This window comes from Zootoca vivipara, chromosome Z (assembly GCF_963506605.1).
Source record: "Zootoca vivipara chromosome Z, rZooViv1.1, whole genome shotgun sequence".
NCBI lineage: Eukaryota > Metazoa > Chordata > Lepidosauria > Squamata > Lacertidae > Zootoca > Zootoca vivipara.
The window spans coordinates 14,659,868-14,687,604 of record NC_083294.1 but is presented as its reverse complement, the minus strand read 5'-3'; the positions used below and the strand labels follow the sequence as shown (position 1 = coordinate 14,687,604).

The following is a 27,737-nucleotide window of genomic DNA, read 5'->3' as shown; positions in this document are numbered from 1 at the left end:
TAATTTGAACTTCCTGAAAACAGAAGCACAATGATGCTTTGAAATATGTGTGTCTACAGATTCTGTGCTGTGCGGTTCGGCAAGCAAAGTGTCCGAAAATATGCATAAGGAAGTGTGTATGAAAATGCATGTATTGGCGAAAATTAATCTTTATTAGGGAGCATTTCCTAGTATCATTCTAGAAAACGGCTTGCATAAATGTGCATGATGCAATATACTACTATGGATTGTCTAGTGCTGCATGGGAACCAACAAATACTGTGATTTTAAAAATGAATTTAATTTGTGAGTTTGGAACTGTCCCACCAAAAACTGGGCAAAGTCATGCTGAAGTCAAGTTTTGGTCCACCATCTTGATTCAAAATGACATGTTGACAAAAGCCACCTACTCCCGCCTTCATGCCGCATATATCTCAAGAGCCATCTAAATGCATAGAGAAACGACAGACAGACAGACAGACAGACAAACAGGCAGGCAGACCACTTTAAAAAATATATAGTACACACATGTTAAAAATGCATCTTTAAATTTGGCAACTGATGCATAAATGTGGCAAACTAAACTTTTGAGATTGTGAGGGGAGTGAAACCAAGATGGACAGATTGGTTCATCGCTAGGCCCCTGGAGATGAGATGGGACACAAGTGGTTTCTCAGTGGACTTGATGCAAACCTGTGTCAGCTGTACAGTTTATACAGCTAGAGGTGTCACCCACCCTTGCTCAAACTGAATTTATCTTTTCAAACCCCTGTAAACGTCAAGCCATCCTGCATTTGGGCCTAGATGTTTTGCACAGTTCCCCTCTCCTGCCGTTGGCGTAACATGATGCCTCGGAGACAGAGGCTGGCCCAGGAAAGAGCTGGACTCTGTGAAATTGCAAAGCCAGCAAGTAGACAGAGGAATTTATTTCCACATGCCCAGAGAGATTCCCTTATTCTCTCCCCCCCCATTCTCTTCTTCGGCTCCACCCCCACTTACTGCATGCCCGCAAATGTGGAAATTCATCAGAAGCCCCCGAGGCATAAACTAATTATGGGAATGTTGCTGCTCTTTTTCCCACCAGCTCGGTTTTAAGAGATAAGACACCCCTGTGCTGTAAAAATCTGGGGAGGGGGGTGGAAAATATATATACATAAAGGTTGATGTGTTTTGAAATGGCTTTTTTGCTTTGTTCCTCTATTTCCCCCCTGGGTGTATTAACCTTGGGGACACCGTCAAAATGCACAGTCTCCCAGAGCACCTGCTGGGGTCAAGGCTAGTCATTAGTTTTTCGGTCAGTGCAGAATAAACCCCATTTCTCTCCCTCTCCCTCTCTCTGGAAGTGTATAGGGTTCTGCCTCTGTCTTTTCCCTCTCTGCCAAAGTCGCATTCCCCCCACCCTCCGCCGTTTTCCCTGCCTGACTTGTTCCTCCATAGCTATTCCACCTCCAGCTGTGGGGGCGTCAAAGGAAAAGATGAGATCAAGTTGAGGGGAAAAAATTGTCTGATTCCCCACAAGGCCCTTTGTTCCCAAACACCTCCGGTGCTCTCATTTTGCAAAGGGTGGCAAAATAATAATAAAAAATCCCAACCCTTCTTTTGGCAGGGTTTCTTATTTTGCTGCCTGAGCAGTCTTAGGCTTTTTAAAAGAGGTGTGTGTGTGTGTGTGTGTGTGTGTGTGTGTGTGTGTGTGTAAAGGTTTGCGGCTTGCATGCATAGGAGGCTGGGAAGTTGTCAAAGGGAAGTTGTTAAGAGCTCTAAGGAAGCCTCCATGCTCAGGGAAAGTATATCTCTGAATGCCAGGCCATCACACTCTCTCACGATGCTAGAACTCGTGGACATCTGATGAAGCTGAATGTTGGAAGATTCAGGACAGATTACAGAAAGTCCTTCTTCAAGCAGCACATCCTTAAACTATGGAACTCACTCTTGCAGGAGGCAGCGACACCACCAACTTGAGTAGCTTTAGAAGAAGATTGGACGAATTCATGGAGGAAAGGGCTATCAATGTCTACTAGCCATGGTGACTCTGCTCTGCCTCCATAGCTGGAGGCAGCAGTCCTTCCAAACACCAGTTGCTGAAATCCTGCTTGTGGGTTTTCCACCGGCACCTGCTTTTCCACTACATTGGCCGTTGTCCGGTCCAGCAGGTGGTTCTTATGCTTTTATGTTCCTATGTCAAAGCCATTAACAGCTCCAATGAAGCTCCCATGATCAGAGGCAAGATGCCAGACTACCATGCTCAGAAGGCCTTGTGGTTTATTCAAGAGATCCCAGAGGTATTAAGCTGGGCTGCTGTTGGGGAGAGACTGCTGGCTAGACCTTTGTCTGATCCAGCCAAGGCAACGCTTAGTTTCTTAAAAGGCAACTCTACAACATCAGATTGTCCCAACTTGCCCATAGCCACTGATGTAAGGACATAAGAAGAGACCATCTAATCCAACTTCCTCACAGAGTCCAACCAGATGCCCCAGTGGGAAACCCACAAGCAAGCACTTGATTGCACCAGAAACACTCTCCCCACTTGTGATTCCTAGCAATTGGTATTCAGAGGCTTCTGACAATGGAGGAAGAACATGGATTTGTATGATACTCTTTTTAAAGTCATCCTAGTTGGTAGCCATCACCACAGCCTGCAGGGAGTGTTGTAATGTAGGCAGGACCATGTGAGAACACAGGACATGCGGGTCCACAGCAGCATAGCGTGGGGGGGGGCACACGGGCAGTTGCCCCAGGTGCAAAATTGTTAGGGGTGCAAAATTTCAACACTTGGTGCTCCCTCAATACAGCTGCATGCTTCCGTAGCTGAGCTCCGTTGAAAATGGCTTCTCCATGCAAACCAGGAAGTGATCTTTCCAGATGACAGAACAGCTTTTTTTCTTACATCTGCAGCCGCAATCTCCCTGGGTGATACAGATGCCATTAGGCAGTTGAATGGGCATGTGTACTCTGTCTGTTTCCCTCCTACTCTCCGTGCGGCCACCGGGCACTGGCAATCCATGCTATGCCACTGGCTATCCAATTAACTTCTCTCTCCATCTTGGTATTCTCCTTCCCAACAGTGACTGACCAGAAGCTATAGAGGCAAGGTGACAGGCCCATCATTCACACCTTCTTCCCTCCCAGCATCTAGTATGTCAAGGGTTATATAAACTTTGAAAACTAGAGTTTTTGCTGGTAGGTCTCATGGCTGGTTTCTAGAAATAGTTCCTTTCCCCTATCTATTTAACCAATACTTTTAGGAAAAGCTGCTTCTGCTTGTAACCAGTGTCATGTTCCATAAGTCTGCTATTGACAGAACATTGCTGAAAATTCTCAGAAGAGAATTTTTTTCTAACCCCCCCCCCCAATTTTATTCGTTCACTCCTTTACCCCTGAAAATGAACTGCATTCAGCAGAACATTCCCTGCAGTCCTTGTGTGTGGTTGACAACAAATCATGAGTGGACATGTGTTGAAGATGACACAGCCACTAGCCAGTAGGTGCCTGCACAGTCACCTCTCCCCTCACCCCTGGTTTGAACTGATCAAAGCCACCTTGAACTGATTTCAGAGCTCACCCTAGGTCAGAAACAAATGTATGCTTGTACTGTGTATGCCAGGAGGGGTTTTCCAAACAGCATCTTCCATTCCTGTCTTCACTCCCAAATTTACTGGGCTTAGGTGAGTTGAATCCAATGTTGCTAACACTAATTTCTCTCCCCCTCCCCCTCTCCTTTTCTTACAGAACCAGGCACCCCCTGGCCTTTACACAAGGACAAGAGACCCCGCTACAGCCCCAGACACTCCAGACATCTTAGAGATTGAATTCAAGAAGGGTAACACAGTCTTTTTGTAATGCTGCATTGTGGCCACATTTGGAAGAGCGAGTACAGTTCTGGTCACAACATCTAAAACAGGGGTCAGCAAACTTTTCCAGCAGGAGGCCGGTCAGCTGTCCCTTAGACCTTGTGGGGGGCCGGACTGTAATTTGGATAAAATAATAATGAACGAATTCCTGTGCCCCACAAATAACCCAGAGATGCATTTTAACTAAAAGGGCACATTCTACTCATGTAAAAACACGCTGATTCCCGGACCGTCCGCGGGCCGGATTTAGAGGGTGATTGGATCTGGCCCCTGGGCCTTAGTTTGCCTACCCATGGTCTAAAATAAAAATGTGTTGCAGGCTTGGAAATGGTGCAGAAAAGGACACTAAATCAGGGGTGCCCAAACTTTTTTCAAAGAGGGCCAGATTTGATGAAGTGAACATGCATGAGGGCCGACCAAAGTTGTTGAGCTTTTTTTAAGGATTGAAGTTGCTGAGCTTTTGTCCCAGGACATATACTAGATTACATTGACTGGTGCAGCGGAGTAGGCCCCCAAAACGGACTTTGGACATGCCTGCTCTAAATAGTCAGGGGGCTTGGAGCAAGCTCTGAGGTGAGGCTTTTGGTGCTTTTCAGTAGAGTTTGTTAACATATCCATCCAAAGGCCATCAAACAGAGTAATCAGATGACGGGAAATCAAGCTTTCGTTGGGTTGATCTACTGATTAAGAACCTAAGAGCCTGCTGGATCAGGCCAGTGGCCCATCTGGTCTAGCTTCTTGTTCTTACAGTGGCCAACCTGATGCCTCTTCTGAGAAAACTCAAAGCAGGACCCAAGAGCACTGTTTCTTCCTGTGATTTCCAACAACGGGATCAGAAGCATTGCTTCTTCTGAACATGAAAGCAGAGCCGAGCCTTTGTGGCTACTAGCCATTGACAGCCTTCTCCTTCATGAATTTGTCTCTTAAAACCATCCAAGTTGGTAGCCTTTACTATCTCCTGTGGGAGTGAGTTCCAGAGTTACTATGTGCTACATGAAAAGCCCTTTTCTTTTATCTGCCCTGAATCTTCCAACATTCAGCTTCATTGGATATCCACCACTTCTGGTGTTATGAAGGAGAAAAAAAAGCTCTTCTCTATCCATTTTCTCCATGCCATGCATAATTTTATCATTGTCTAACCTGCTGCCTTTTTTCTAGACTAAAATAATAATAATAAAAAACCCCAAAGCTCCAAACTTTCCTCATAGGAGAATCGCTTCAGCCCCTTGAAAATTTTGGTTGCCTTTTTCTGAACCTTTTCCAATTCTACAATATCCTTTCTGAGGTGAGGTGACCAGAACTGTACACAGTATTCCAAACACGATCACACCATAGATTTTTATAAAGGCATTATATCCACATTTTAATTTTCAATTCCTTTCCTAACGATCCCTAGCATGAAATTTCCCTTTTCCACAGCCACTGTGCACTGGGCCGACATTTTCATAAAGCGATCCACTACGACCCCAAGGTACAATATAGTTAATAGCCTGATCAAAAGCACAAATAAATTAACCGGTAGGGAAAGCGAGGGCTCCCTCCATCGCCATGTGTCCCCCCCAGCATCCCTACTGGACGACACAGAGTGATGCGGTGAGGTTTAATAACTCACTCTGTGTTTTTAGAGAAAGGCATGCTCTGGCACCCACAGAAACCCCCCCACACCCACATGCTCCCCTCCTTTTGCCTGCAAACACATCCTTGTTTTACCCCCTAGTTAATTTATTTGAAGTTCTAATCTAATTATTAACTATTTTAAAAGGGATAAGCAGCTTTCCTGGACAATGCCCGCACTCCTCCAGGCGGCTCACGTCCGATCGCTGTCCGAAAAGGCTACAATAGACCAAGAAAGACGATGGCGAGGAGATGCTGACGGCTGTGCTGGCCAAAAAGAGATTTAGGGTTCATTATCGCCGGGGCTTACATTTAATAGTCATTTACAGCCGAATTCATAAACCCTCCAGTCTCCTAGCCCACTTTTTCTTTCCTGTGTATGTGTGTGTAAGGCGCAGGGGGGACAACAAAAAAATAAAATATATAAATGGGTTTAGAATGGAGACGCTGACAGGCAGCCTTCACCACACAGCGGGCCTTTTGTAATAAAGACTAGAAAGGAAGCTATTGAATCCTGATTAGTGACTGATAAAGCTCTATATGGTAATGAGGAGGGCAGATGGAAGAGAGATTAGCCTCTGAACAGGCTCACCGGCCTCCCCCCACTGCCCAGTTCCCCCCTATTTTTCTTTTATGGGTCTCCCACCCTCTTCTCCACCTCCCCACACATCTCCCCTGTGTCCTGCTTCCATATACATTTATTGCTCATTTCATACTGGGGGGGGGGGAGAGAAGAAAAGAGTGGTTTCTTTCTCTTTCAGTTGCCACCTTGGGCTCCCTCCCCTCCAAGGCTCTTCATGTCTTTCCCTCATGCTCTTAAAAAGAACAGAAAATAATATTTCTTTCCGTTTTGGTTGCCACACCTCTGGCCTTCTCGGGGGTTCCGGCCACTTCCCCTCAGTGTCACCCTCTTAAAAATAAAATGAAAGTAAGTGTGGTCTTGAATTCCCTGAGAATCTTCTTGGGCTTTGGCCACAAACAGTCCCGAGTCAGGTTCCCTATTCATTCCTGTCAGGTGGATAACTAGGGACATGCGCGGCGTTTGTCCGCCAAATGGATGTTAACAGGGGCCGTGTGCTGTGTTTTCACTTGTGCCTCAGTTTTCCCGTCCTTTCTCCTCCTCCTCCTTTTTTAATTGTGGGGTGGGGGTGCAGAGTTTGTCCACCGGGGCCGAGCCTCGGTGGCTGGTGGAACAGAAGGTGCGACGGGCTGAGACAATGAGGGAGCGTGAAATTTAATTAGTCGAGGCCTTACCCACAATTTCAAGCTCCTCAAAAAAAGAGGCGGGGGGGGGGATAGACGGACGGGTGGGAAGGGGCAGTTGTATGTGGGAGGGGGGAAACTTTTATTGCCTTAAAAAAAACCCACCTCTTTTCTCTCAGGGCTTTTTTTCGGCCTCATATTGTGTGAGGGTTCACCCGACCCCGCTTTTTAAAGGGGAAAAAAAAACCACTAGAGCCTTCTGAGCGGAGCAGCTTAGCCATGCCTTTTTAAGAAGTTATTTAGAGTTCATATCTGTCACATCTATTTAACACGTCCAGGGTGATGTTTTAAAGAGGCGCTCTTGACATTAATAAGGGGATTTCAAAGTCCAGTTCCCCTGTTACCCTCCCTGCCCGTCTGTTTCCTGTGCCGACTTTCTCTCCCCCACCCCGTCCATCTCCATGTCCCTTTTCTCTTGCCTGACAGGTGTCCCCATCAAGGTCACCAATGTTGAATACGGCACTGTCCACCATTCGTCCCTCGAACTCTTCGTTTACCTGAATGAAATTGCGTAAGTTTCCCCATCTGTGTTGGCCCCACGGAAGAATGAAGGGAGAGAGAAGCTCATTTTGGTTCACGTTTGGTTCACCTACCATAATTTGCGCTTTCTGGAACGATTTTGCACTGCGGTTCTCCAGCCAATTAATGTGCCCCAAAATGCATCAAATAGGATAAAGCGTGTGTAAGAAAAGGGACATATTTACTGAAGATAGCATACAAAAGACAGGAAGTGGAAGACAGGAGTGCCTGGCATGCTCTGGTCCATGGGGTCACGAAGAGTCGGACACGACTAAACGACTAAACAACAACATACAAAAATGCATTATATTACCTGGATTAAAATGTCAAAACGCAATATTTATAACAGTTTGAAACAACTTATAATCAATCACAAAAATAAGGTGGGTCCAAAATAGATATACCTCATATAAGGCAGTGTCCCTGTGAGAAAGAGGGAGAGGAAATATACATGTCCCTCCTTGTCTTTCTTGTTTATTACCTGCCCTTCACCCTAAAGACCTAGGATGGGTTACAGCCATTTAAAGCACATGCAAGTTCGAATCAACTTGCAATCATAGAAATACAGTGAGCCCTAAAAATATACACCTCAGGTGTCAAAGGCTAGGATAAAGAGGTGTGTCTTTAGCATTCACTGGAAGCTGTATAGTGAAAGTGCCCAACACATCTCTGTGGGGAAGGAGCTCCACAACTTAAGGGCTGCCACAAAGAAGGCCCTCTTCTGGGTGTATGAGGGTGGTGGAACAACCAAGAGGGTCCCCCCTCTGCCAGTCTTAGTACCTGGGATGGTATGTAGGAAAGGAGGTGAGCTTCAGGTATTTGGGGCCTGAGTTGTTTAGGGCTTTAAACACTAATGTTTAATTGGGTCTGGAAACAAACTGGCAACCGGTGCGGCTTATTTAAAATAGGAGGAGGGGTATGTGAGTTCTAAATGTAACCACATCCACTGAACCTTGCACCAGTTGAAGTGTTGGAGTCATCTTCCAGGGCAGCCCCACGCAGGGCGCATTGCAGTAATTCAATCTGGAAGTTTCCAGAGCATGGAGTACAGTGGCTAAGTCATCTGTCCAAACAGGGTCAAAACCCTTGTACCCAGCCATCCTGAGAGAAACCTTTGCCCTTTCCCATCACCCTTTGCTTCTAGTGCTTTGCATTGCCTTGCCTGCAGGTTTAGAAAAACATAGAACCATGAAATTTTTTAGAGTTGGAAGGGACCCCAATGGTCATCTGTCCCAACCACCTGCAATGCAGGAATCTCAAATAGATCATACATAGCCGCTGGCCATCCAACCTCTTCTTATAAACCTCCAAGGAAAAGAGAGTCCAGCATGTATTGTGGGAGTCTGTCCCATGCCTGTGAGCACTAACTCTCGGCTCCTTCCTCTCCATAGTGCCAAGCATGGTGTTGGGCGCATTGACATCGTGGAGAACCGGTTCATCGGAATGAAGTCTCGAGGTAAGCATTGTTCTTTCTGGACTTGCAAAGCTGCAGCTAAACCCAGACCTGACACACAAGCCCCAACTAATTTGAGCTCCCTATATCGGAAGGGACTTGCCTGGATGTCAGGATCATCTGTGGAGGCCCTGCTGATGGTGCCACTGCACTTTGAGGCCCATGGATCGTGGTGTATGGGAGTGCCTTATTGGTGGTAGGCCCAAGAAGTGCCCACTCTTTAGAGATGGGCCTAGCAACATGGTAGTACAACATGGTTGATTAATCATGCACCTCTTTGAGATGCACCTCTTTGCCTAAGTTTTTGGAAGCGGTTGAGATGTTTAAATCTGGTTGGAGATTTGGTCCATTTGGTCCTTTGGGACCAAATGGTTCCCCACTCCTTGCCTAATTATTGGGCTGGTGTTGGCTATAATCTAGTAACACACAAGCTGTACTTCCATTTGCTCCTTTCCTGAACCTTGGAAAGGACCATAGCTTAGTGACAGAGCATCTGGCCTTACATGCAGAAGGTCTGAAGTTCAATCCCCAGCATCTCCAGGTAGGATTGAGAGAGATCTCCTGCCTGAAACCCTGGTGAGCTGCTGCCAGTCAATGTAGACAATACTGAGCTAGATGGTCTGACTCAGTATAAGGCAGCTTCCTGTGTTTCCTCCAGACAAGAGGCATTGTCTAAACCAGGGGTCCCCAGACTATGGCCCGGGGGCCACATACAGCCCCTGAGGCTCTTTTATGCGGCTCCCGGGGACCCCCGCCGCCCGCTGCCTGCTCTTACCGGCACGGTGCGGTGCGGCTGCCGATTTCCAACCCGGAAAAGCAACGGAAATAGCTTGTGTGCACACACAAGCGTCATTTCCAGTGTACTTCCAGGTCGGAGGAGGCTTCTGCACATGCACATGCACACAAGCTATTTCTGGCGCTTTCCAGGTTGGGAGTGTGCCAGAAATAACGTTTGCGCATGGGCATGGGCACGCACAGCCCCGCGCCCCCGCACCCCCGCACGCTCTCCCCCATCCTCCGGCCCACCACGCAATTGGCGCGGTGGGCATCTGGCCTGAAGCCAGGTAAGTTTGGGGATCCCTGGTCTAAATCTTCTTTTCTGAGGTCCCTCAAAACTTAGAGCAGTTTGTTCCAATCATTGCTCCTAAAAGGTTGGAAACAGTATGGTGTAGTGGTTAGAATGTTGGACTAGGACCTGTGATACCAGAGTTCAAATCTCCCACTTGCCATTGAAGCTCAGCCTAACCTACCCCACTGGGTTGCTATGGGGATTAAATGAGGACTACGACCTGGGAGCCCAAGGTTCAAATCCCCGTTTGGCCACGTAGCTCATTGGGTGTGACCTTCGGCCAGTCACTGCCTCTCAGCCTATAGTTTACCTCACAGGGCTGTTGTGGAGATTAATTAAGGAGGGGAAGAACCACATCTGCCGCTTTGACTTCCGAGCAGAAAAAGGTGTTCTATAAATGCATTAAATAAATTTAATAAAAGAAATAAAAAAATTGACAGCCTGGATAGCTCAATTGGTTAGAGCGTGGTGGTGATAATGCCAAGGTTGCAGGTTCAATCCCTATATAGGACAGCTGCATATACCTGCATTGCAGGGGGTTGGGCTAGATGATCATCAGGGTCTCTTCCATCTCTATGATTCTGTGATTCTAAAGAGTTGAAGGCGGGGTGGTGGTTGAAGGTATCATTGACTGTGGTGTGAACGCTCACCACAATACTGTATCAACAATCGTGAATGGGCTTTGTGAGGAGCAGATGTTGAGTAATGCTTGCAACTCAGAAAGTGCCATTCTTGCAGATCCTTCAGCTCCCTTGAAACAATTTCTCCCTTTCTCCTACCAAACTCCCCTCAGATCTCTAGGAGCGGCTGCAGGAATCATGAATGACATGTCTCTTTTATGTGGGTGCCCCCTAGAGGTGAAGGTTTTCAGAGGAGAATGTTTCAGGATGGAAACTACTGCTTTTGGCAGTAGTGTGTATGTGTGTGCTTGGGGAGAAGTCTAATTTTCAATTCTTCGTAAAAAAAAACAAAACCCAAATCTTTTAAAAGATATGTTATTCAAACCTGTTGCTATTTCGACACTGCTTTTTTTTTGCCCCATCTGCATTGTGTACTTAAAGCACTGTGGTACCACTTTAAACAGCCATGTTGTTTAGTTGTGTCAGACTCTTCGTGACCCCATGGACCAGAGCATGCCAGGCACTCCTGTCTTGCACTGCCTCCTGCAGTTTGGTCAAACTCATGTTCGTAGCTTTGAGAACACTGTCCAACCACCTCGTCGTCTGTCGTCCCCTTCTCCTTGTGCCCTCCATCTTTCCCAACATTAGGGTCTTTTCCAGGGAGTCTTCTCTTCTCTTGAGGTGGCCAACGTATTGGAGCCTCAGCTTCAGCTATTTAAGCAGCCATGGCTCCCCCTAAAAATTCTGGGAACTGTACTTTGTTTAGGGTGCTTGGAATTGTTAGGAGACAGTCTATTCTCCTCTTGGAACTACAATTCCCAGAGTTCTTTGGGAAGAGGGATTGACTGTTAAGCCAGCCTAGGAGACAGAGCATAGCCATCATGGCTAGTAGCCATTGATAGCCCTCTTCTCCATTAATTTGTCCAATCCTCTTTTAAAACTATCCAAGCTGGTGGCCATCACTGCCTCCTGCAGGAGCAAGTTCCATAGTTAATTTGCTGCATGATGAAGTCCTCTCTTTTATCTGTCCTGAATCTTCCAACATTCAGCTTCATTGAATGCCCATGAGTTCTTGGGTCATGCAAACTTTCTTTATAGGGGAGTTGTTCCTCCAGATCTCTGCCTTCCCAACTCTTTTCTCTCGGTCAGATTTTCTCATACCAAGAATACTTCAAAAAGGATAGAGAAAAAGAAAACATGGATTGAGGAAGCGAAAAGTGTGGGAAGGAGTGATTTGGAGGAGAGCCTCATATGGACCACAAAGACTTAATGGAGACCCAGGAAACTAATAGGGAAGTTTTTAATCTGTAATATTTTAATGTATTTTGGTATTTGCTGGAAGCCGCCCAGAGTGGTGGGGGAAACCCAGCCAGATGGGCGGGGTATAAATAATAATAATAATAATAATAATAATAATAATAATAATAATAATAATAATTAAACGACAGAAACATTTAAGCTCTTACGAATTCTTGACATGAGTGCTAGGGGCTGCCAGAACCTCACTTGCCCCTAAATCTTGCAGGATTTGTGACTTTTGCTTTGGTATAAAAATATGTGGTCTTTAGCATTAGCCGGAAAAACAACAAATAATAAATTACATGTAACAAAATGCTTAGGCTCTTTGGTGGGATTTTATCTCACAAACAACAAATGGGGATGCACAGGACATTGTCTCCTCAGTACAATGTGAAATTGGGCTTACCTGATGGTCTTAAGTAGTTTGGCAAGCTAAGTCTCTCCCAGATATACTATGCTGCCTTTTTGTAATTCTGTTTATTTCTATTTTATTGATTTGTTTATGTCCACAAGTTACTATTTTTTTTTAATGGTGGTTGTACTATGGTTGTACTATGGGACTTGTTCCCATAGGAGACAGAGATGACCTCCAACTTGGATAGCTTTAAAAGAGGATTCGGCAAACACATGATGGGAGGTGAAAACTACCAATGGCTACCAGCAGTCAGATGTAGCAATGGATCTGAATACCAGTTGCTGGAAAGCAAAGGAAGGGTGAATACTCTTGTTCTTGGGTCCTGCTTGTGGGTTTCCCTTTAGGGTTTTTAGTTGGCCACTGGACTAGATGGATTCCCTTTGGCATGACCCAGCAGGCTCTTCTCGTGATTTCATGTAGGGAAGGGGAGAGGTTTTCCCCTCCTTTCATGCTCTGGAGTGCGCTGGAGTTAGTACCTCTGGTTACAGAGTGTCACAGGTGGATTGCTGTCAAGGCAGCCGAAACAGCTTTGCTGGAGGTAAACAGACAGCCGAGGTTACAAATTAGAAATTTTTAAGTAGCGGCAGCTGTCTTTTATACCCCCCCCCCTCCCATCAGCCCCCCCAAATCCTCGTCCACTTTCACGGCAGCAATTACGGCGTGATTGAAATGCCGTGAGCCATGCGTCGCTGACACCTCTGTCTTTTTCCTGTAAACATGGAGAGATGAAAATAGACACTTTGAGCGGCGGTGAGTGTCACTTTGAAGGTGGCTCTTGTCTCCTGTGCGGCGACGCAGGACGGGCGCCTGTCATTTTCCTCTCCCCCACGCACGGTGGATCGTACTTCGACTGTCAAAAAGAAAACCCCCCAGCTTCCAGGCCTACAGTCTTTGTGGCTTCGGGTTCCTGCCACAAATCAAACAAAAACAAAAAAGAGAGAGAGAGAACTGGGGAGGCAGACAGACAGAAGAAAATAATCCATTTCTAGCACTCCCTTTTTTTCTTTCAGAGAAATGTGTGGGGCAATATGGAGAGGGAGGGCTGCCCAGGGAGGAGGAACCAGTGGATGAAAGATTATATATACACACAGAGAGAAAACCAAGCTTTTTATCTGTCCAAATTAACTTTAACATCTTCTGAGGAAAGGAGAAGACAGATTAATTGGAGTGGATTAGGGTTATTGCACAGATTTGGTGATATGAGGCTACCCTTGTCTTGCCACAGATACCTTATTTTTGTTTCTATGCTGTTGTTTCTTAAAAAGCCCTCTGTGGTTTAGAAGAACATTTTTATTCTGCTGCTGCACACTCAAGGGATTAAGGAACAAGGATGGTCTCTTTCTCCCTCTCCCTCTCTCTGTCTGTCTATCCCTTCCACCACATTCCTCTCTTCTGTCGCATTGCACCAGTGCAACTGTCTGCCATATGTCCTTAGCCCTGTCACTTAACCACTGCCAAACATTGCAAGCTCACTTGGAATTGCAAATGCTGAGGGGAGAATTTGGAAACCTTCTAGTGGGATTCCTTTGACAGTGTGTGTCCACCTACTTTCCACCCACCATATTCCTTCCCAAGGAGCTCCTCTTTAAGTGGCTCCTGTGGTTACCACACTGCCCTCTCCATTCTCCCAGGATTAATATAATCTTGTGACCCTGGCCAGTGCCATCATTGGATAAGACCAATTCCTCCTACCTCTGTGAGACAGGGAAGTGGGATGTTTTTCAGCCTCTGGACCACATTCCCTTCTGGGCAACCTGTTGAGGGGTGCGAGCCAGTGGTGGGTAGAACCAGAGGCCTGAGTGGGTGAACCAATGGATGTAACTTTTGGCTTTGTACAGTAGGCTAGTTTCTAGACATGCTAACGCACCCTTTTCCTATGTTCCGTCAAGCCAAGCAAAAGGCAGGGTCAGAGTTCAGGGAGATTTCCATGCATCCAGGCAAATAACACCTGGAGGTGTGAAGCAGGGCCACTGAGGGGTGTGGCCTGGGGACACTTCCAAGGGCCAGGTAGAAACCCATGGAGGGCCACAATTGGCTCCTACAGCCCTGCTGTAGAAACTTTCTTAGCTTCTTGGGCTGTGAAAATCTGTGACCCATCAAGACTTGGTGTGTCCAGCTGGTTCCCCATCAAACCAACCTGTGAGACATGAAAGGTCTTTGATCTCCTGTCCATGGCATGAATTTCTTTTTTTCGTCTGTCTCAAAAGAGATGCATCAAGGTGTCAGCCCCCCCCCCTAGTCTTTCCGGGTTGGCAAGATCACAGCCCACTGTCAGAGCCTTGCATGCAGAATGTCCCAGGTTCAATCCCCAGCATCTCCAGGTAGGGCTGGGGTAGACCCCTCCCCGAAATCCTGGAGAGCCACTGCCAGTCAGTGAGGAAAGTACTGAGTTAGATAGGAACTCTTCTGCTAGATGTGGGTGAAAGTGAACCAGGAGTAGAGCTGGGAGAGAAATATGATCCAATTGACATCTAAAAGCAAAATTACCTAATTCGCACTTTCTGAAACAAAATGCAAACTGAATTGCAGGACCCTCCTTCAAGATTTGTCCATCAGATACAGATAAAGGTGACCAAAATGACCAAGGGGATGCAGCAACTCCTTTAGGAGTAAAGAAAGGTTGCAGTATTTGGAACTTTTTGCTTTAGACAAAAGGCAAGTAAGAGATGACAGGATAGACATTTATAAAATGATGCAGGGCATGGAGAAGGGGGGGGGAGTTTTTACCCCCTTCTCATAACGCTAGAACTTGTAGAGATCCCATGGAACTTTAAAGGCGAAAGATTTGTACGGTCTGAAGAGAAACCAGAGCAGCCCATGAAACTGAATGTTGGAAGATTCAGAACAAATAAAAGAAAGTCCTTCTTCATGCAGCTCATAATTAAACTATGGAACTCACTCCATAGAATGCCTTTCTCAAGGCTGTTATTTATGCACACTTTTGCCACTTGTAATTTTTTTGCAAGCAACTCCCCCTTCTGCACGCCATGCATTTTGATGCATTATTTGCACACATTTATTCTATTTCGTTCTGGTCATGGAACCTGCTTTGCATCGATGGATTTCAAAGGAAAGCTGTGTTTTATGCATCATCTGGCTACAAACAGAACACAAAGTAAACCGCATGTTAAAATGTGGACTCTGAATGGGCATTCTCCCATATCCCCTAAACTGAGTTAAGCTTGGCGATGAACAGATTGTGGCGGGGACAGTCTGGTTTGGCAGCCCCCAAGTGAAGGTAGATTAAAACTACCACCCCCCCACCTTCTCAGGTACCCTCCATTTTTTGTCACAGCTGAGAAGGGAGAGGGGCTTTCACTTCTTCTTCAGTGGAACCATGTTGCGGGGCGGGGGAAGCGAGGGGGAAGGTTTTCTTCCAAACCCCCACGACTTTGCCCCGCGTGGCTTGTTTAATTACAGGTTTTCAGGCACAGACCGGTGGGCTTGCTTCAGTGGGGGGAGTCGCCTCCAAAACCCTGTCATTTAGCCTCGTTGGAGTGCCTCTTCAAAGAAGGGAATCTAGAAATTTTCTCCGCAAGGTGCGGAGTGGACTGTCTCGGCCCCAGCATGACTATAATGACACATGCATTTTACGGCAAGCTGAGAGTGAATGGAGCCAGGACTGCGGCTCCTTCTGTCAGCCAAATCATTATTTTTTGTCATTTCCTGACAGTTTGGGTCTCATTCATTCCTCTCCCCCCTCTTCTCTTCTCCCCCCCCATCTTCTTTCTTTCTCCCCCCCCCCCCCCGCCTCTTGAAATGGCTAGGTATCTACGAGACCCCGGCGGGGACCATCCTGTACCACGCTCACTTAGACATTGAGGCCTTCACCATGGACCGGGAAGTGAGAAGAATTAAGCAAGCGCTGGCCTTGAAATTTGCTGAACTGGTGTACAACGGTATGTAGCACCAAACAAACAAACAAACAAAACAAAAATCATTTTCCTTCCAAGAGTGCCTCTCTCTGTTTCTCATTTATGCTTTGGTATAAAGCAACAGAGGAAGTCTGCATCTTAGGTGTTGCTCACTATCATCGCTTATTCCTTGTATTTCAGGGGTGGCTCAGTTGCCCAGATAAACTTAACCTAGTTCTCTCCTCACCACACACACACACACACACACACACACACACACACACAGAGAGAGAGAGAGAGAGAGAGAGAGAGAGAGTTAGAGAGTTGAAGGTATAAGCAACTGTTTCATATTACATTATAAGCAACACTTTCATATTACATCTTTCTTTCCAGATTTCATATGAAATAAGGAAATCGCAGACCCATAACGTTTGTTCCATTAACTAGTTAGGTTTTCTTTTTGGGGGGGAGGGCTCACAAATTTAATCTACTAAGGTTAACATCATATTTCAGTTGTTTTGATCTGCCCTGAGACCTTAAGGTGAAGGACAGATAATAAATGGTAACAAAAGCAACAACAGCAACAATATAACAATAAGTCAGTTTAAAAACAAACACATTTTTTTTATAAAAAATATAAGTAATCATAACATATATGGAGTGCTTTTGGGGGGGGTACTCAAATGTACACCTTACTAGCCCCCTTTTTTCTCGAAGAAAAGCACTGGTTAAGAATGTGGCGCTTACTGTACTAGCACCTGTTTATCTAGAAGAAACACACTGTGTGTGTGTGTATATATATATTTATGTGTGTTTTTTTGTGTGTATTACAAGTGATTCTAAAAACCAAAGAAGGCAATCACCATCTTTGTATTTAACTGTTTGCTCTTTGCTAATTCTTTTTTGTTTTTTGTTTATCCTGACTTTCAATGAAATGTTTTCAAGGAGGCAATTTGAGGAGGATGTACAGGAAGAAGAAAAAAGGGGAAAACTAGAAATTTTTTAAAAGAGGCATTTCCTCTTCTCTTCCTTCCATAAGAGGGGATGCCTCTTCTCATGAGGATGTGCATCATGTTCAGATATCTGAGCATGTGACAAAAGCATGCTTTTTGCTAACTCTTCTTTTTATCCAACATCTGCAAGTGCAATACTGATGGAACAATTCAAAATCAGACTTTGATTTCAGTGATTGGCTAACAGCCTTACTAAATCTTCCTATCTGCAACATGGGGCCATGTCTGAACCTGTGGCCTCCCTCTTTACAACGCCCCCTCCTGACACAGCCAGTGACCAAGTTATGAAATAGGTAATTCCCAGCCACAAGTCACCACCTGGAGAACAAAGTCGTAATTCCCCACCTGGGATAGTTGAGAGATTCAATTTTGATGTGAATGCTTCTTCGACTAGGGTGAAGATTGGAATGCAGCTATCCTTTTGCAGGGCTCTGAATCTTGCAATGCAGTCCTTGGCTTAAAACACACACAAAAGGACCAACATGTGTTAAAATCTGTATTTTGGGGGATAAGATGCATCTAGAAATGCATAAAGGTAAAGGGACCCCTGACCATTAGGTCCAGTCGTGACAGACTCTGGGGTTGCGCGCTCATCTCGCATTATTGGCCGAGGGAGCCGGCGTATAGCTTCCAGGTCATGTGGCCAGCATGACAAAGCCGCTTCTGGCAAACCAGAGCAGCACATGGAAACGCCGTTTACCTTCCCGCTGTAGCGGTTCCTATTTATCTACTTGCATTTTGACGTGCTTTCGAACTGCTAGGTTGGCAGGACTAGAAATGCATACATTGAGATATTAACATTTTGTGCTAAAAATTTGGTGTTAAATATGAATTTAGGTAAGTGCCTGGATCTTGGGGTCTGCAGATATCTTGGAAGTGCTCACCGCACGTCTCCTGTTAAGCATTTGCAAATATTATATTTGAAACAGCTTTAGATTTGAGCACCATCAGTAACTGATGTAGTTCCTGAGTCTCTGTGTGTAATTGACACACTTGCTATTGTTACATTCCACCCCTATCTTCTCCAGCAGTGTAGGATTCCAGGTGGATTTTACCCAGAGCTCATGTTTCCTTTCAGACAATGAGGCACAGCAGAGACTGTGGTGTCTTTATGATATATGGTTTATTCACACATATATACAACCTGAACCTAGATGAAGTGTTTGCAGAGCATTCACTTCCCAAGAGGCCCTAGCACCCTCCATATGCACAGCACTGGATTCAAAGTACAGCTAAAAACCATGTTCTCTGCCTCCTTTTTAGCAGCTTGCCACCATCAGCCAACATCATGTTCTGCCCCACCTTTCTCTGCTTTCCAAACTGCTTGCAAACCTAACATTCTCCTCCTGTTTGCTTACATCATCCACCCTGAAATCCTAAACTACTTTGGTCTCTGCCTACCAGCACACAGCTGGAGGAAGGGCTCCTCCCCTCCTTGTCTGCAGTCTTTGATCTCTCTTGACCTTACTCTGCTTTGTTCCTTAAGAATTAGGGGTGACTTGCACCCACAAAACTCTGACATCCCAACACATCTGGAACTCTCTATCTGGTCCTCTGACCTCTCCCTAGGCCACAATCCTACCAGCTCTGATTTGCGCCTTCCTCACATGTTTTTAGGGGACCCAGGTGGTGCTGTGGTTAAACCACTGAGCCTAGGGCTTGCTGATCAGAAGGTCGGCGGTTTGAATCCCTGTGACGGGGTGAGCTCCCGTTGCTTGGTCCCAGCTCCTGCCAACCTAGCAGTTCGAAAGCACGTCAAAATGCAAGTAGATAAATAGGAACCGCTACAGTGGGAAGGTAAACGGCGTTTCCATGTGCTGCTCTGGTTTGCCAGAAGCGGCTTTGTCATGCTGGCCACATGACCTGGAAGCTGTACGTCGGCTCCCTTGGCCAATAATGCGAGATGAGCGCGCAACCCCAGAGTCGGTCACGACTGGACCTAATGGTCAGGGGTCCCTTTACCTTTACCTTTACACATGTTTTTAGTCTGGCTAGAAAGTGTGTCCTGCCTTTAGCTTGCTGGATGGAGGACACAGAGTCGTGTGTATAGAAACTAGCCTGCTGTACAAAGGTAAAGAGTTGTCACCAGTCCCGGTCCTATTCAGACGCATTGGATTTGCTAGGCATATCTAAGTTGCATAGTCCATGGGCCTGATCTATGTTGATCTCAGTTGGAGACAACCCCAAATCAGCATCCCATTGCTCCACCCTGTTTTTCTCTGACCCCCGCCCCACGGGCACCTGTGCCTCAAGTGGGTGCCCAGAAGGGAATGTGGCCCACAAGAGCAAAAAGTTATTTTCTCTTGAGCTTAGATGGGATGGGTACTGTATAGGGAGTGGTTCTCGTCTGGTGACATAGCAGCTCCAGCATGTTTTTCATACAGGTGTTTTTTAAAAAATAAAAATAAAAATACAGGTTTTTCAAAACAAGTGAAACAATGAAATTTCAGTAAAGCAGTTTGAAAACAATTGTTTCAAACATTCAAATAATAATAATAACAACTAAAATGATTGATAATCTAAAAACCACATTGAAATGCCTGTCCACATTCTGCCAATCTGGAGAGGCTTGCCTAAATAAAAATGTTTCTGTTGGCAGGTGTCGGAAAGATTACAGTGACTGTCTTGTGCCAATAGGCAGGGAGTTCCAAAGGTTGTGTGCTGCTATGCTAATAGATCAGTTTATTGGAGAATGAGTGTTATGGAGCACCAATAACCAGAGGCCATTCCTACAGTAGTAAAGTGCTTGGCTTCCTTCCATTAGAACAGGGATCCCCAAACTTCAGCCCTCCAGATGTTTTGGAATACAATTTCCATCTTCCCCAACTACTGGTCCTGTTAGCTAGGGATCGTGGGAGTTGTAGGCCAAAACATCTGGAGGGCCGCAGTTTGGGGATGCCTGCATTAGAACACCACCCCTTTAAAGCAGCTGTGCTTGAGAGACGAGACACTAGCATCAAGCCTGCATGAGACCATAAGGCTTTAGTTGAGCTGGATCAGCATCTGCCTTCCCTGGCAGCTCTCTGGGTTCCCGAAAACCTGATTCCCCTCCCGTAGTCTTGCTTTCTTGGAAACTATCAAGCACTCTATGAGTGGAACATGTTTGCTCTTGCTGCTGGACAGCTCCCTGCTGACGCTCCATCTCCCCCAGGTCTTTCCAAGTTCCCTGCAGTAGGAAAGGCAGGCCTGAGGGTTTCCCAATGCTGATTGGACTTCAGCTTCCATCAGCCAGTGTGGTCAGGGATGATAGGACTTGTAGTCGAGTAACAAATGGAGGAGCCACAGGCTTCCCAACCCTTCCCTGCAGGCTGAAAGCATGGCTAACGTGGGTCCATTAATTTAAGAATATAATAAGAGTACTGCTAGATCAGGCCAATGACCCATCTAGTTTAGCATCATATTCCCACAGTAGCCAACCAGATGTCTGTGGGAAGCCTGCAAGCAGAACCCACAAGAGAACTCCCCTCCTGTGTTTTCCAGCAACTAGGATTCAAAAGCATTGCTGCAGCCTAAAGTCCTGGAGGCAGAGCATAGCCATTGTGGCTAGTAGCCATGGACAGCCTTATCCTCCTCCTTGAATTTGTCCAACCCTCTTTTAAAGCCATTCAAGTTGGTGGCTATCACCACTCCCTGCAGGAGCAAGTTCCATAGTTTACATAACTCTTTGCTGTGTGGAGAATGACTACCTTTTATTTCTCCCAAATCTTCCAACATTCATCTCCATTGGATGTCCACAAGTTTTAGGTGGAATCTACACACGAATTTTTAAAAATGGTGTGAAAATGCTTTTTTTAAAAAAAAGTTTTGAAAAATACGTTGAATTTTGCATAGCTCACTGTTACCATCTAGTGCCACGTTTGTGCATTGCTCTTTACAAGACATTTAAAACGTTTTATTGGAGCTGTGCAGCTGAGTCCTTAATGTTAGGAGGGAGGGTGAAAACCTTTTCTTTGTTCACTTTCTCTATGCCATACATCATTTATACAAACAGCTTTCATGTTGCCTCTAACTTGCCTTTTCTATAAACTTAAAAAAGTCTGAAATGCTACATCCTTTTCTCATAGGGGAATTGCTCCACCCCATTGATCATTTTCATTGCCCTTTTCTGACTCTTTTATTTTCAATGGGTGTGCTGTGAGTAGGACTTAGTTCAATCAGCCCAAGGTTTTTTTTGGAAGTACTACAGAATTTGGTGCACTGGGGGGAGATGCTTGATTGGAGATAATCTAGGTAGGATTTTTAAGAAGCAGATTTTGTTGTTGCTCCAGCAAAATATTGTTGGATCTTTGTGGTTTAATTTGTTGCTCCTTTCCCTCTTGAAGGAAACCTGCTATGTGATGCTGAGCCCACACTGGGGCACTGTGCATCCCCCTTTCCCCCTCACTCCCCATGATTAAGGATCTGGTCATCTTTTGTATGAGCAAACCATGGGAAATGGCAGGTGAAATTTCTGGTTTGCAAAGGTAGCTCTGAGAAGGCTTTTTTGGGTGTGTGTGTGTGTAAGAGAGTGGGAGCGGGGAGGCAAGGAGACTGTTACCTCTGACATTTCAACCAGTCCTGTGGTCAGCAGGGCCAGCTATTACAGAATTGCTGCAATTTGGAGGGTGAAAAGAAAAGGAGGGGCAGAAAGAATGGCTGTGCTGGAGGCTGTGACATTCCAGATGGGGGCTGGCATGGGAAGCCCCCTCCATTATGAGAGGGTCTGGGTGGTAGATCTATGTTTATTTGCCCTTCTTCAGTCTGTTTCCCATATTAAAAAAATACACAAGAAGCTGCCTTAAACAGAGCTGGATCAGTGGTCCATCTAGTTCAATGTTGTCTGCACTGATAGCAGAGGCTCCTCATGGTTTAATGCAGGAGCCTTTCCCCAGTCTGGCCTGGAGATGTCAGGGATTCAGCCTGCAGCCTTCTCGCAAGCAAAGCATGCACTGTATCACTGAGCTGTGGTCCTTCATGTAAAAAGCTTCTAGTCCTCATTGTTCTAAACAGAGGGCTGAATTAAATAGGAACATAGAGAACTGTTTTACTCGGGGCTCTGCTTTCTAGGCACAGGTCTGAGATTGCTGTGTTCAAGCAGTTTTTTGTGGGTTGTTGTTGTTTGTTGTCCCATCATATTCTACCGCCATGGTCAGAGACAGTAATGGTTCTGAATGCCAGTTGCTGGAAACCACAGGAGGGGAGAAGGCTGTTGTGCTTGAGTCCTGCTTGTGGGTTTCCCGCAAACATTTGGGTGGCCAGTGTGAGAACAGGACACTGTGCTAGATGGGTTTTTGGCTTCATCCAGCAGTCTCTTTCTTTTCTTAAGAAGTCTGTTGGACAACATTTGACACAGAACAGGTGCTATCATTTGCAGCTTGCCCTGAGCTTTTGCAACAGGGTGGGAACATACCTTCGGAGAATCAAAGTTCAGTGCCAGCATATAACACCTCTTCTTTTAAATAAAAAAAGCCATTTAGGTTTTTATTTTTAATTTAAAAACAACAACACCCAACCCTCACAGCCGTGCCCACTCCAGGCTTATGACGTTTTCCATTCTAAGAACAGAAACCATTTGCAAGATGATAAACCATTTAGGCAAAGAGAATATTTTTTTTTAAAGCATTTTCTTTCCTAAAAATAAAATAAAATAAACACAGGCCAAATAACAATATTGCAGATCACAGAGGACTCCACTCAGCAGAGGGAACCTGCTGGAGGCCAGGCTTTCATGCCCCTGTCTTCCTTAAACACCTAATTATTGTAACTAGTCTCTCTGAATTTAAGGCAATTAGCGGTTGTCATTTCCCTCCCCCCCCCGCAAAATCCCCCTCCCCTGCTCCCCATCGTGCTGTGGGAAAGGTGGCACGGCAAATGCGAGAGACTTCCCCCGTTTTGTTCTCTCGCTGCCAGGTAGAAGCCAGGTGTTGGAAATGGTGCCATCTCTCCCACGGCCCCTCCACTGCGAGGATTAGGAGTGGAATTACTCTTACAAAGTGGGAAGGTGACTAAGAAAGGGGGGCAGCGTCCCACTGAATAGGAAATTTGCTTTGAAGGGGCAGATTGGGGGCGGGGGGAGGAATAGCGGATGGAAAAAAAGGAGAATGGTGTTTTAAGGAAGCGATTGTGTTGAAGTGGGGGTGGGGGTGGGAGATTTTAGGCCCAAGGGCCTCTTTGACTTCCAGGGAGCATTCCGGGAGCCATGTGCTGGTGGTGGGCAAAGCCAGAGGCAAAAGCAAGTGAAACTATTTTGATTTCATATATATCAACAAAATAATCATGTGGCGGCACCTACGAAAGGCAGGGTATTAATACATAATGATTAATTTACCTGCAAGGTCACCTTAGCTCATCTCTATCCAATCAGCTACTTCAGTCAGTGGAACTGGAACTTTTCCAGGTGCCTTTCCAGGTGCCTCTGAAACGCCCATTCTGCATCTGTAAGAGATCGATCTTTTAGTCTGGTAGCATCTGCCCTTTGGAACTCTCTGCCTTTTGACGTCAGGCAGCATACCCTCCAACATTTCCCCGAATGCATAGTATTTTATGCTATCTGGATAATAGGGACACGGGTGGCGCTGTGGGTTAAACCACAGAGCCTAGGGCTTGCCGATCAGAAGGTCGGCGGTTCGAATCCCCGCGATGGGGTGAGTTCCTGTTGCTCGGTCCCAGCTCCTGCCAACCTAGCAGTTCGAAAGTACGTCAAAGTGCAAGTAGATGAATAGGTACCGCTCCGGCGGGAAGGTAAACGGCATTTCTGTGCACTGCTCTGATTTGCCAGAAGTGGCTTTATCATGCTGGCCACATGACCTGGAAGCTGTACACCGTCTCCCTTGGCCAATAATGCGAGATGAGCACCGCAACCCCAGAGTCGGTGATGACTGGACCTAATGGTCAGGGGTCCCTTTATCTTTACCTTTATCTGGGTAATAAAATAAGTCTGTGTCTGAGGTTTGCATTTCAGTGACTAGGTGTGGGCTTGCATGATGAACTTTTGTGCTCTCAGAAAGGAAGCCTAGTCTTACTGCCCACATGCTAGATTTCTAGGTGCGGGGATGTATTTAAATGACTACAGCAGATGCAAATCCCTTCTTGCAGTTGCAGTTCTGTATTAACCCAGGCACAGGTTGACCACCTTTGATTCAATGCAATTATAAAAGCAATTACTGTGTGGCCTAGGCAAACATGTTTTGCTCACTCCATCAGCACTTGTAGCCAGCTGGGAATGAAAAGCCAAGGACGGTGGCAGCGAGGAAGCCACCTGTGTGTATGTGAGAGTGCAAAGGGATTAAATGGATAAACTGTCCTGATCCCCAAAAACAGTGAAATAGGATAGTTCTTTCATCCTCTGGCTGTTCCTCTGGCAGCCTTATGGACTAATTGGCAACAGGGGTAGCAACTAATCCAGGGCAGCGTTCAGGAAGAGGACTGTCTTTAGCATTAAGAAGATGGGCTGGTCCTACCATTGATGAGAGAGGCTATCCCTGCAAGAAACCCTGGAGAGCTGTGTGCAGTCAGTGCAGACAATTATGAGCTAGCTAGATAGACCAATGGCCTGACTCGGGATAAGGTACTTTCCATCCTGTGTCCTGTGTTTTCCAGGGTCTGAACTCCCTCCCACCAGAGGGCTGGTGACAATGGCAAGGAGGCAGCTCAGGGTAGACAGATGCCCCCTCAGCCATGATCTGTAGGGAAAGGTGAGACTGTCCCCCCTTGCTTGAGTGACGGCATGAGGTTACTTGATATATGAAAGAGATGGGGAAGGTGAGCCCACCTGTGACAGATGGGCCCTGATCTCCTAGCCTGATAAAGACCCCTGAGCTCTGAAGAGAACCCTCTGTAAAAAGTTCACTTGCTCCAAAAGGCCTTATCTCTTCAGAGTCAGGAAGCCCAATTACCACGCTCAGTTTTGCCTCCAAGACAGCAGAAGCACAACAGATTGGAGGAGGGGGGCGGATAGCACCACCAAGGGATTCTGTTTCAAAGGTAACTTCTTGATGGCAGAGGAAGAGTCTGTGTCTGTGGTTGGGACTGAGGAACAGATATTTGGTGCAACTGCATTTGGGAAACTGTGTACAGTTCTGGTCACCTCACCTCCGGAAGGATATTGTAGAATATGGAAACGTTCAGAAAAGAGCAACCAACATGATCAAGGTGGGATGGAGTGACTTCCCCTTATGAAGAAAGGTTGCAGCATTTGGGATTTTTTTAGTTTAGGGGAAAGTGGCTTAACAGTCAATCTCTCTTCCCAAGGAATTCTGGGAATTGGAGCTCTGTGAGAAGAAAGTGGGGGCCTCCTAACACCTCTCAGCATCCTTAACAAATTACATTTCCCAGGATTAAGCATTTTCATGCCGCTTTGAACAGGCATGGCTTTCCCGCAAAGAATTGTGGGATCTGGAGTATTTTTTATTAGTTTGTATATATTAGTATTTGTTTAAATTATTTTTATTATGTATTTTATGCTTTTATATGGTAACTTTGTGTTTGTGAACTGCCCTGAAACCTACTGGTATAGGGTGGTATGCAAATTTTATTATCATTATTATTATTATTATTATTAATGATAATAATAAGTAATAATAATGCTGAAAGTTGTTAGAAGATCCCTCTTCCCCGCACATTTCCCAGAGTTCCTTGTGAAGAAGGAGTGATTGCTAAACCACTCTGGGAAGGGAATAGGGGTCTCTCAGCAATGCCCTGCACCCAGGATTCTTTGGTGAAATTCATGCCTGTTCAAAGTCCTGTGGCTAGAAAACACAGGTCTGAGTGGTTTTCTACTTGACCCATGCTTTCCAGGCATGGGTCTGAGTGGTTTTCCCCTTGCCCTGCTCCTTTCCCATGGAAAACTTGCTCTTTTAGTGCTAAACTCGAATTGCCCTTTGCTCTGCCATTTGCTAAAAAGTGGTTTCCACAGGGAAATATGGCTTGAGAAGGCTTTGTTTCCTGTCTTCTGATTCCCATCCTTGGTCATCTCCAGCTCTTGGTCCAAATTCTGTTCAAGCTGCTCCTGTTCCTCTTGTGAGATTGAATTTGTTGCTGCTGCTCCTTTCCCCCTGTGTAGTCAGGAAGCCTTGCCCATGGAAATGCATACCCACCTGAATGCTTTCTGCCATCTGTTCCAGGCACCACAGCTGCCTGGTTTCAGGTGATTCCCCCCAGATGGTCTTTGGTAATGTTACATGTATATTATTGCCGATTACCAAGGTTCTGCCTCTTTGTCATGTTCCAACAGTGAACTGCAAGGGTTTTGGAAATGTTGGGAGAGACAGAAGGTGTCTCCATTACTTTTGCCTTCCTCATTTCTTTCCTGAATGCGATTTGTGGAGTCGGGAGCAACTCAATGCCCCCAATTTCAGAAGCTGAGGCAAAGATTTTGGAGATTGGTGAAGAAAGATGGATAGGCGTGGGATGGAGAGTGGAAAAGATGGGGGCAACAGAAACTGCTGACCACTGGCCTATGTGGCAAGTTGCATCACTGCAGCTTGTCCCGTGAAGAGCCAGGAACAGCTGGCTCCCTTGTTGCAAACCTTATCACTGCAGTTTCTCAGCAAAGAACGTTCCTGGCTGACTTCACCGAGGTTGGCCATTGACTCCTCCTAGGCAGAGAGAATTAACAGGGTTTGTTGCCTCAGTGGCAAATCCTGACAAGCTTTATTTGACTTCAAGCATGTGTGTATGTTATGTATTCAGTGATCTGTGTTTGCCTGAGCTTGACTCAAGACTCAGGATTCTAAGCTCCTGCGTTCTGATTCAATACAAGTTGTCCAATCACAGAACCTTTCAAGATTTTGGCCTCTGTCATTGGCCCTTGAACTGTTGAGTCATGATTCGCAGTTTGGAAGTGTAGACAGCCAATCACATTGGGAGTGGGAGTGGCCCAGGCTTTCAGAAATGTATATAAGTAGTTGCTTTGCCTCTGTTTCCCAGTTATGTAGTTCAATAAAAGTTCTTGGTGTTATCACTGTGTCTTACCTCATAGGAACCCACCTACACTTCATATGTCTAACATTGCTCTTCAGATCCTTCAGTCGTGGTTGCTTTTCAGTCCTGACCTCTGGTTCTTAGCTCCTGACTTCTTCCCACCATCCAGCACTGGCAGGATGGCAGGACCCTCCCTACGTTCCCTAAATCCATGCCTAGCTTCCCTGCATTATGAGTGTTTACCACTGGTGGACATAGATTCCTGCATTGCAGGGGGTTCTATGATCTAAAGTTCTGTGGTTCTATTTGTTTTTACTCAAGGAGTGAGGGGGGGCAAACGTGGTTCTGCGTATCTCTTTATTTGGCCCTCATGACTCTCCCCAGGCCACACTTCTTCAGGCCACACCTCCTCACTGGCTCTGGTCTACAACCTTCTGGTGTTTCACTAGAGAACCTGCAGCAAAGCAGCTTACCACACGTGGTAGTGGTCAGCAGTTCCTTGCTGGAATGTGTCCTTGAATTGTGATAATGCCTCTTGCTTTTTTGGATAGAGAGGGTGTGTTTTGAGATTAATTATAAACTTTTGTATGGCCTGAATACCACCCATTGTAACGAAGTGTCGTATGTGTTCCTCTGTCCAGGTAAGTGTCATATCTGTTCCTCTGTCTCCAGGGCTGTCAGAAACCCTGGAAAGCCACTGCCAGTCTATGTAGATAATACTGTGCTTGGTGGACCAGTGGTCTGACTCAGTAAAAGGCAGCTTCCTATGTGATCAACAAGGGTGAAGTCCTATATTATCTGTGTAGCTCAGCAACATATGGAGGGCCAGAGCTTGAAGTTGGGCCACCTTATTTAAGGTAGTAAAGGAAGCCAAACCCTCCACACACAACC

At 45.9% G+C, this 27,737-nt stretch overlaps 1 protein-coding gene across 1 annotated transcript in view; it reads left to right on the top strand.

Moving 5' to 3' along the window:
* Positions 1 to 27,737, top strand: part of ASS1 (argininosuccinate synthase 1) — a 79,047-nt gene that overhangs the window by 38,180 nt on the left and 13,130 nt on the right. Inside the window, exons 9-12 of the mRNA XM_035113052.2 lie at positions 3,706 to 3,796; positions 7,131 to 7,215; positions 8,615 to 8,679; positions 15,847 to 15,978. Of these exons, the coding sequence (XP_034968943.1) occupies positions 3,706 to 3,796; positions 7,131 to 7,215; positions 8,615 to 8,679; positions 15,847 to 15,978 (373 nt within the window). The remainder of the gene's footprint in view (positions 1 to 3,705; positions 3,797 to 7,130; positions 7,216 to 8,614; positions 8,680 to 15,846; positions 15,979 to 27,737) is intronic.